Here is an 11,112-nt window from a genome sequence, read left to right as displayed (position 1 = left end):
GCATGCATCAATTATTTGCATCCAGATGTTCTTCCCGGAAAAAACTTCTGTGAATTTCCTCGAGAGGGCACCAAACACCAACGCAAGCTTGCATTGTGGCCTGCAGCCATCCCAGCAATCTGCATAAAGGCGTCTGAGGTAAGAGGGTCTTGTGACCACACCAATGTGACCAGATGGCACGGCACTCCCCCACCCCACCCTCAGCAGCACAACAATCAATCCTCTTAGACTCGTACTAATGACTGCCAAAGCTGCTGATCAAACAGAAATCATGGCAGAGCTGCTAGATCAGTCTGAGAACAATCTGCTTGAATGCAAAGTGTGCTTTGAAAAATACAGCCTGGAGAAAAAACATCGACCGAAGAACTTACCATGCGGGCATGTGATGTGCCTGGAGTGTGTCATGTCTCTGGCCCACCCTCGGAATTTCAGGCTGGAGTGCCCTTTCTGTCGCAGGGCTTGCAAGTCTTCAGAGACCAGCGACTGCTTGCCGTTGTTGCACCTGATGGAAATCCTGAGTCCTTCAGCCAATCAAACTCCAGTTGCAGGAAGGACGGTGGGGAGAAGGGAGGCTGTGGCTGCCCCTGGATCTCAAGTCTTCACGTTTCATCTTTCTTTCGGAGGCTGGGGAACGCTGATCAACCCCACGGGGCTGGCCGTGTGTCAGAGCTCGAGCTGTTTAGCGGTAGCCCATGATGGCAAGAAAAGAATTAAGCTGTTTAGCTTCAGTGGCAGCTGCCTACAGCAGTTTGGAGAAAAGGGGCAATCGGGAAATGACCTCAGGTACCCAACTGACGTCGCGGTCACTTTGGATGGTCACGTTGTGGTCGCCGATAGCGGGGACCGTTCGGTCAAAGTGTTCGATTGTGATGGCAGGAGCAAGATGGTCATCGCAGAGTCCTTTTCCTTGCCGTGGGGCCTGGACACGATGCCACAAAATGACATCCTCATGACCGATTCGGAGGCAGGTGCTCTGTACCGCTTGTCGGCTGACTTTAAAAAGGGAGAATTAAAGGGGGTGAAAAAGCTGTACTCTAACCTGTGTCACCCAAGGAAAGTGGCTGTTTCGCCTGTCTCTGGAGCCATCGCAGTCATCGAACATTTGATGGACAAAGGGCCCTGCTACGGCAATACCAGGCTGAAAATCTTCAACAGAGACATGCAGCTAATCAGCCAGGTGGACAGTTTTGGCCTGAATCTTGTCTTCCCTTCCAAAGTCCATGCCAGTGCTGTGACCTTTAGCAGGGAAGGGCAAGTAATAGTAACTGATGCTTATAACCAAGCCGTATTCTCTCTTGGAAAACCTGAAGAATTCCCTATGTGTAAACCTTTGATAACTCAGGGTCTTTCCTACCCTTTAGCATTAACTTTCATATCAGACCATTCTCTAGTTGTTTTGGATGGTGGCGATCATTCTTTAAAAATATATACTCTCAGCTAAACAGTGGTCTGGGTGGGATCTCAGCTCACAATTTCAAGGAAGATTATTCAAAATGCTTAATTCTCCAGCTGGTGGGTTTGAGTGTTCTCTGGTTTAGCTGTAGTGGATTTTAGTTCAAACAGGTTGAAACAAACTTAACTCTACAGTTTTATATCTCCCTCCCTGAATGGAAGTCATGTTAACTTATTTCTGAGTAGAAGTGCACTGCCAAATGACCATCCCTAGTAGAATTACTGTAGTAAAATATATGAAGCCAGATGTGACCTACTTTGAAACTGTATGTATTCGGTTCTGGGTAGGATGAGTTTCTCTTGGGTTATAGATGATAGAAAGCCAGTCTATTTGATCTCTTTACACCAGAAACTTAGGGTTTCTTAAAACAAAATAAAGGATTCTTTTCTTTTCTGCATTATTAAATCATTCTGATTTGTGTTCGTTTTTCTAACCTGATGCCCTCCGGTTATGTTGAGCATGCCAATCACATTATTTCTAACCAATGAGACTGAGGATTCTGGAAGTTGATATTTCATTTAAATTTGTAAATTTAGAAAGGCTGGTTTATAACCAAGACGGACCCAAGAAACACCAGGGAAAATGATATTTGTCAGTTATTCTGGGAATAGTTGGTTTCAGTAAATACTTTGCAGTGTCATCATGTAAGTAATTTAGAATGGAACAAAACAGGGTATTGGAGTGACATGTTCACAGCTAGTCAAGGCATGAGGATGACTCACATCCATATCATTATATTAATTTATTTTAAACACCTTGCAGCTAGTTAAACCAGTGCAAACCTGCATGTGGAGAACATTAAGCATTAATGTTAAGTGTTAAGATAATTCTGTACTAGCTACAGAATATCTGTCAAAGAAAAGATATAGTTTAAATCAACCATTTCATCAGTGTAAGGGATAAACTACTGTACATATACAGAGTTACGTTTTACATCATGTATTCCTTTCTTTAATGGGTGTGAATGAAATACATAACATATAATAAATAGTGATATTTTTGATGCATTTGTATGCAGGTAACATATATCTAAATGTATTAACTATGTGTGTGAGTGAGTGAGTGTGTGTGTGTGTGTGTGTGTGTGAGAGAGAGAGAGAGAGAGAGAGTGTGTCTTAAGAACTATAAATTCAATTTAAATTGAAACCTTCCCTCCCAAAAAACCAAGGGAATTCTGGCAATTTACCTTGGAGCTATTTTTCTGCTCAGTATTATCTACCATGGTTGCTTTCATCCAAATAAACATCCATAAAATTAGCTTCAAAGAATAAAATATAGTTGGAAACCCACTGGAAACCCACTTTTACTTGGCAGGGGGTGGGAGGGGGAATTTAAGCATTTTTACCCCACCATCTTTTCCTTTAAAAGGTAAAGTCTCAAAAAACATGCTCTTTTTTAAAAAACAAAAACAAGCCCAAAATACACATGGTTGCAGCTAACATATATTTGACTTAGATTTAAACTTCCTTCAAAATCAACTAGTTAACTTCATTAACGCACCCATGGAAAATGGGGGAATAGTTTGCCATTGTTTTCTTTCAGTTTTTTTCAGTTTTCCAGTCTAGTCTGCAACTAGATTATTCTCTGTGATCTCCTATCCAATTATCAACTTGACCCAATCTTACTTAGCTTTTAAAGTTACACATGGTTAAGCAGGTGCTGCTTCCTGCTTTTTCAGTCTTGGTGTTGTTAGGATTCTAGAATTTACAACATGAGGAATGCAAATGTATTCCTCACAACACAAGACATACTGTTGTTGCTGTTTTCTAAACAAGAACAGGGATGAACTTAAAGAATCTGTGTTAGCAAATTATTTTCCACTCTTGGGGGTTTAAAAAAATGCAGTGCACTGTTCATCGGTTAATCTGGTGGAATTTTACACTTTGCCTAGCATCCTTATGTAAATTAAAATTGTTGCATATGAAAAACTCATGAGAGGCTATAAAAACATCATATTCTTGGAAACACACATGGAAAAATAATTCTGAGTCAAATGACTGAATTGCGTCCAGAGGTCTTCTGAGTGGAAGAATAAGGAAGGCAATATTTGTCATTTCTCCATCTTCTCCTTTATGCTCTGGAAGGCTGGGACATTCCCTTGAATAAAGAAGCACTAAATTAGGACTTATTGCAATTTGGGCCCCATCCTCTATTCTCAGAGCAAACTGCTGTTAAATCTTGGATCCTTTTGCCAATAGAAGAAAACATTTTGATTCATCGGAAGCTAATTCTGGATCCTTGCCATGATTTGTACAAAATTTACCATCTGATATGTTGTAGTTAGAATAGGAATGGAATTAGGATAAAAATAACGTTTACTTTTTCCCCCCTTGGTTTTTGGAGAAAACGTTGGCAGTCAAGTATCCTACACTTACTTCTGGCAAAAAATAAGTTTCACATCAGCACAGACGTGATACCATCAGAAAAGTATCTCCATGTTCATTTAGAGAAGTAAAGCTTTACAGTATCTTCCAAAACTGACAGGATTAAGAAGTATTTTCAATACTAGTTCCATGCACTGAAAAGTAAAATAAAGGTCAACAAATTGACTTCAAGAGGCAGAAGAAATGTTTGTACTGTACACAGTTTGGATTAGTGTATATACAGTATATATATATTGCCCACATCCACAAAACAAGTATTAAGGTTATTTTTAAAATAACCTATAAATAATCACAGTAGCATTTGATTCATTTAATAGCTCTGGGCCAAAAGAGATGTAGTGCCAGTAAATTGAGTTGGATCTCTTGAATGTTGTTTTCATTTTAAGTCATGAGGTTTAATTTTCATATTTCTGCCAGGAAGTCTTTCATTTCAAAAAATCTCTTCTATAAGCAGGAATAAGAGCAGCCCTGAATCACATTCAACTTGCAGGCATTCCTATATTGGTGGCTTTCAGAATCCCCCAGAACAGAGGGGAACCAAAAACATTAACCCTTTTTAAAAATTTGTAGGCAGGTAAGAAAAAAAAATCTTAAACACAGAGAAAGCTTAAGATATCCATTGTATGCCACAATATCCCCCACCTACCTTCCCATATTGGAAAAAAAAGTTATACTTTTTGGAAGGAGATTCCTAACATAAACATTACAGCAAGGGTTTCCTTTTTCATCCGCATGCTCTATAAGAGTGGAGAATCTTTTCCTGTCCAGTTATCTCTGGATTGTGAGTAAAAATGAAGACCGAAATGGGCAAGGCCATCCTTTACTTATTTTATTTCTCTTTTTCCTATCTCCTTCCTTCCTTTCCTTCCCTTCCCTTCCTTTCCTTTCCCTTCCCTTCTGACACCAACACCAACACCCCCTTTAGTTTTGTTTTGGTTTGGGTTTTTTTTTTGCCACAAAAGGAGAACATAGAAGAACTCTGGAAAATGTTATTTTCTCAAAGGAATTACAGGTAGTCCTCACTTAACAATCACAATTGGGACCACCAACTCTACTGCAAAGCAATATGATCATTAAGCAAGATGTAACTATGATGGATTTATAACCTTACTTCTACTCAATCATTAAATGAGTCACTTGTGGTTGTTAAGCGAGACATCACGACTGCAATTTGCAATTTTATTGCCAGATTCTCCATTGCCTCTGCTTGTCAGAAGCCAGCTGAGAAGTTCACAAATGGCAGTCAATGTGACTGTGGGATGCTACAACAGCCATCAACACCCACCGCAGTTGCAATGTGCTTGAAACTTCACCATGTGACTGTGGGGATGCTGTTACGGTTGTAAGTGCAAGTACTGATCATAAAGTTACTTTTTTTAACACCATCATAACTTCAAACAGTTGCTAAACCAGGCAGTACTTAAGTGAGGACTAGCTATACATTCAATAAATTCAACTTGGTATAGTATGACATATACTGACTATATTAAGGTAAGTATATATGAGAAAATTGCCTCCCTTTGTCATATTCTTTTGAAGATTACATTTCATAATAAAAAATGACATTCAACATTGATGCAGTTAAAATTATTTCAGGGCAACATAACCTAAATCCATCAGCAAACACTGCAGATCTATTTTGTGTTAGAGTGAAAGTATTTGCAGTTTTGTAAACGGAAGGAAAGATAGCCAGTGAAAAGAGAAGAACTTCCTTTCGATTCTGTCTCCATCAGTACCCCAAGTTGGACTTGCTCACCTGATTAAGCTAACAGCTCAATGTTATTCTTCTTGTATTTGTAGTTTTGATTCTGAACTGACTTGAAATGAGAGTGAAAATCAGACAAGTACAGTATAGGCAATAGGCAGTGGAAATGACCCTTACAGAATTCAAACTCAAAAAAAGGGGGCAAGAATGGAGTTCCCTGCACCCATTCCCCATCTCTCCATTATTCTTTACATTTTAAAGAAACACACTGAATGGTTTTTATGGACTTGCAAACTGCATATGGGACAAATATTATCTATTGCTTGCCTTCAAGGAAAATAATAAAACCCCACAAACATTCTAAAAAACAATAATAGTACAATATTCAAGCAGCACCATTTCCAGAATTTAGGAAACTGAGAAACGACACATTGGATGACTTCCTACAACATTTTACATTGTGCTAAATTGGAACGTGATAGTTTGTTATTTTGAACACTGCAAGAACTTAACCTTTCTTTTAGCAAGTTCTTGTATGAGAAAGGCCAGCACGTTAATCCATAATTTTGTTTAGCTGGATGTGAATTATATGAGACCCAGATTTCGGTTTTAGTATGTTGCGTAAAATCCTCCGTTTAAAAACAGCTATTGCTCAGAAACTGCCATCAGGGATGTCCTTTTTTTCCAGTTCAGGGACATCACAATCACATGGAATACAATGTAGCAATGTTACACAGAGCAAAATTAAAGTCAGAAAAAATTGCAAACAAAATTCTGCCAGAAGCATGATTGCGTACAATGTAACATTGCTATTATAATATTTTTACCTTAATCTGTCTTCCTCTCCATGAGATCTAGTGAAATAATCATCCATGTTCAAGAAATGAAGAATCATTAGATTTGTGGAATTATCAGATTGTTCACTTAGATGAGGACGAGCAAGGGGAACTGATTTCAACAATTCTTACACAATAAAGAAATCAATCACTGGGCCATTCTACATGCAATATTTGTACTAATCTGGGACAAATGTTGTGCCCTGTGTTCTTTTAACATGGGAGCTTGTTGGCAGTTCTCCAACTCTGTTGCGATGCAGGAAAACATGGTGAAGAGAGTTTTGCAATGTTAATGTTGGAGACTTCCATTGGGGAACTCTATCTTATCTCCAAGGTATTTCTCTCCTCCTTGTTGAAGTCAAAGAACTATAGTGCTCTGCCATTCTTTCCCTGTATTTTTTTTTTCTTCATTGGAAAATAACATTGAGACAGGATGTTAACGGGACACTTGATTTTATATGTTTATAGTGCCTTAATCAATGTACCAGATTTGCTCCATTCAGGTCATCAGAATTATGATAGTAAATTATATCCCTGGCAATATATTGTAATGAAGAGGTGCTTCTATCTTAATTAAACTTTCCACCAGCCAGCTTCATAGAAAAACATGGTCCTATTATTTACCCCAAAAGATATTTTTAAATTCCCTTTTACTTTTTCCTAAAAGTTGGTCCACCAATTTTGATTACACCAATTGTTTCTTTCTGCATTTTCTACAACTCTATATAATTCTTTGTAAGATATATTTTAGCTAGAACTGCACACATTCTAACTAGTGCATTCCAACTGTGGCCAGTCTAGAGATTGTATAAAAGCATTGTAATACAAGGACTTTTATTTACTTTTAATGTTTTGCATAGTTCTATGGAATTGGGTGCCTATCTATTATGTTAGAATTTATTATTTTTATATAGTACAAATCTACAATGACACACTAATGGGCTTCCCATTTATAGAAAGGCATTTTAGTTTTAAGCAAGACTTAAACATGTTGATTATCTTGAAATACAAATGCTATGGTTTCTATTGTGTATATGATTTCAGAAAGTATCTTTGAAAACTTTATATTTAAGGTAGTTGTTCTAAATCCTTAAACTTTTCAGATATTGGCCTCTTTAGTCGGGAACCCCTGGTGTCAGTTCAGAATCCATGTTCATAACTGAGTGATGGGGATCTGTTTCTTGCATACCAGACATTCTTTTGTCATAATGAAGAGTGGATGATTTAGGGAGGGGCAAATAATGGAAGTTTTGTTTTCTCTATAGTTCACACTGATTTGTGTTGAATATGTCTGAAACTGAAAACAAGTTGCTAAATGTTTTATTTATTTTCCAGTTCCAGAATAGAGAAATGAGAATGAAAAGTGAGCAGAGTTAAGAACAATGACCACCCAATTAAACATTAATCATTATGCTTTGCAGTAGAAGGAAGTTCTGTAACATGATGTCAATCTCAGTATGCTAATTTCTCTCACACAAACACTTCTTTGACTGCCTATCATAAAGCATACCACCATAGGGACATGCATGGAATTGATTAAATAATGATTAAATAATATAACTTTTCCTATTGTTTGAGAGAATCATGTAGTATGCATTTGTTTTAACAAATCACAAAGCCTAAATAGACCACACCAAAACGCAAGGCTTCAAGGGACAAATAGCACTCGTGTGTTTTGATGACTGTGTCATTTTGTTTTAACTACAATGTACTGAAAAAGGTCTTGTGGTTTGTTTGTTTTTTCATTAAGAAGTAAGCTATAATTGGGAGAGCCAGTTTGGTATAATGGTTAAGGCACCAGGCTAGAAACCAGGAGACTGCGAGTTCTAATCCTGCCTTAGGCATAAAACAAGGCGGGGTAATCTTGCACCAGTCACTCTCAGACCTAGGAAGGAGGCGATGACAAACTACTTCTGAAACCTTCCTAAGAAACCTGCAGGACTCGTCCAGGCATTTGCCAGGAGTCAAAAACCGATTCAAAGATTCACACACACTCACAAGCTATAATCAGATAATACATAACCAGCAACAAGTCAAAACACAGCATACAGTGGGCAGAACTAGCCATTGGCCTAGTGCACATCCTGTGCTATGACATGTCACATTGGTGGTGAGGATCAAAACAGAGAATTTGAGGCACCATAGATTTTTATTAGTCATAGATCAAAAAGAAAAAGATTTTTTCCTAAAACATTTAGGGCAAAAGACGGGATAATTATTACTGTAAGGGTTAGGGCTCAGAAAGAGTGGAGTTTATACTCTGTAACACAACTTAGCAATCTTTCAGGTGCATACATGCATTTAGGAAGGGGACGAATCCACATTCTTCTCTCAGTATGTAAGAGTTGAGGGCTAAATCGGAGGTATGCAGGTATTCCTCGACTTAAGACAATTGAGCCTAAAACGTCTGCTGCTAAGCAAGACAATTGAGTTTCTCCCCATTTTATGACCTTTCTTGCCATAATTGTTAAGAGAATCACTGCAGTTGTTAAGCTAGTAAAACGGTCGTCAAGACTTTGACTATGCTTGTCAGGTGGTCACAAAAGGTGACTTTCATGATCACATGACCTCAGGACACTGAAGTCAGTTGCCAAGCTCTGAATTTTGATCATGTGACCAGGGGGATGCTGCCATGGTCACAAGTGTGTAAAAGAGTCCTAAGTCACTTTTTTTTCAGTTAACTTCGGACAGTCAGCAAACGACAGGAGTTCCTGTATGTCTGCATTCATTCATCCTATTAAACCAGGGCTTTTCAACCAGTGGTACGGGTACCACCTGTGGTACATTGGCACCTGGCAGGTGGTACGCAACCATCCTAGAAAAGTAGTAGCAGGGGAGGGGAATGAGAGTGCCGCCGGGCGGGCAGGCAGGTGTCTTGCTCGGCTGTGCCTTGGGAGGCACTTTTTTCAGTGCCATTGTAACTTTGAACAGTCACTAAGCGAACTGTTGTAAGTCGAGGACTACCTGTACTTTATCACTTTTTTCCTTTTTTTTTTTTTTTTTGGTCATCAAGTTTTTGATACCTTGCTAGGCAACTGGTGGGACTCGGATACTGCCATATCCTAAAAGTGGTACAATGGGTGAAAAGGTTGAAAAGCCCTGTATTAAACGTTCAATAGAAAGCCCATCCTGTGCCTCAGGACCCCAATTCTGCGCTGCTCTAAGCTGCTTTACCAGCAAGGAGACAAGACTTGACAGGAGTCAAGGCACAAAACACTCCTTGTAGGACAGTGGTTCTCAACCTGTGGGTCGGGACCCCATTTGGGGTCGATCAACCATTTCACGGGGGTCGCCAAGCAAGGCTGTCCGCCATTTTTTTTGTCTGCCATTTGTTTTGTCCGCCATTTTTTCCCCCTTTTCTGGCGGGTGCCTTACTTCTCTTGGGCTGGGCCAGCTGATGGTTGGCCTGCTCCGTCTCTGCTGCTTGCCAGCTACGCCTCGGCCGGCGCAGGGGGTGGAACCACGCATGCGCGGCGCTCCCGGGCAGGGAAAGTCCTCGACTTATGACCAGTTGGGTAGTCCTCGACTTACGACCGGTTTAGTCCTTGACTTACGACCAGTTGGGGTCGCGGCATTAAAAAGGTTGAGAACCACTGTTGTAGGACAAAATGAATAAATAAAAATAAAATAAATCCAGCCCTTCTAGCCGGACGGGGGAAGTTGTTCACAAGAAGCGGCGGACCCAGAGAAGGGAAGGAGACTGGCAAGTGAAGAAGGAGGCGAGGGAAGAAAGCAGAAAAGGGGACAATTTATTTTTGTAATGTGTCCTTTGTTGCAAACCAGGGCTAAAGGTGGTTCCGTGATCTCAAAAACTCGGGACTGGTGCCGCACCCCGATTTCTTAAGTGAATTATTCAGTCCCGGCGGGTCGTAGCTGAAAATAAACAAAGAGCGCAGCCTGGATCCCGAGCAGACCGGACCTGCGTCCATTGCATTATCCCACATTCCACGCTTTTCCTTCGCACGGGCAATCGCTCCCGCGCTATTTCACGCTCGTCCCCGTCTTCCACCGTCCGCCGCTGCCTTCAACTTGCTGCTCCGTCGGGCGGCGAAAGCTCTCCGTCGCCGCCCATCCCCTCTTTTCAAGCTTGACCCCGCCGGTCGCCTCCAGGAGGAGAGCAGAGAGCAGAACCACCCGCCTACTCCCGACTTACACGCGTCTGACTGCGCTTGCGCCAGCCGCCCTCCCGGGCTGGCGGCTTGGGGAAAGTCCGCGCATGACTTTTAGCCGCCCTTCGGCAGTTGGCTGTGCCGTGGAGTCCCCCCCCCCGCTCCTCCCGTCGCTTCTCAGGGGCGAAGGCGCTCGGGTATTTCCGACATCGGCCCTCGCTGCCCCTCCCCCTCCCCCGGCCCTGGAATCTCCAACAGGGGAGAGGGACTAAGGCAGAGGAGCCGCCGGGCGCCGCCGCCGCCGCGGAAGCTGGAAGATGGCGGTGGCGGGGGAGAGGAGGAGGCGGCGGCAGCAGCAGCAGAGGCGGCGGCGGAGCTTGTCGCGCAGGCGAGGCTGAAGCAAAAAAAAAAAAAAGAGCGGCTGCCTCGGCGTCTCCGGGCAGCTCTTCTTCGGCGGCTGCTTCTCAAGCTTGGCGCGGCTTCCCCTGACTTCTCTTCCCCCCCCAGGCCGGGATGACCCTCGTCTGCGCCGCGCTGCCGGGGCGGCTGCGGGAGTGCCGTTGCGAGCGGCTGCCGCGGCTCTGAGACGAGGGGGGGTCCCGTGAAGGGAGGCTCCGGACCCGCG

General features: G+C 41.8%; 1 protein-coding gene across 1 annotated transcript; it reads left to right on the top strand.

The window, feature by feature from the left end:
• The first annotated feature begins 238 nt into the window (after positions 1–238).
• Positions 239–1,805, top strand: NHLRC1 (NHL repeat containing E3 ubiquitin protein ligase 1). The gene has a single exon (XM_015814706.2). The coding sequence runs from the start codon at positions 239–241 to the stop codon at positions 1,439–1,441; it is 1,203 nt and encodes a 400-aa protein (XP_015670192.1). The 3' UTR covers positions 1,442–1,805.
• Positions 1,806–11,112: the final 9,307 nt, after the last annotated feature.

Source organism: Protobothrops mucrosquamatus, unplaced genomic scaffold (assembly GCF_001527695.2).
Source record: "Protobothrops mucrosquamatus isolate PMUCROS unplaced genomic scaffold, P.Mucros_1.0 scaffold276, whole genome shotgun sequence".
Lineage (NCBI taxonomy): Eukaryota > Metazoa > Chordata > Lepidosauria > Squamata > Viperidae > Protobothrops > Protobothrops mucrosquamatus.
Note: the sequence above shows the minus strand (reverse complement) of the source record. Positions and strands in the feature narration are given on the sequence as shown.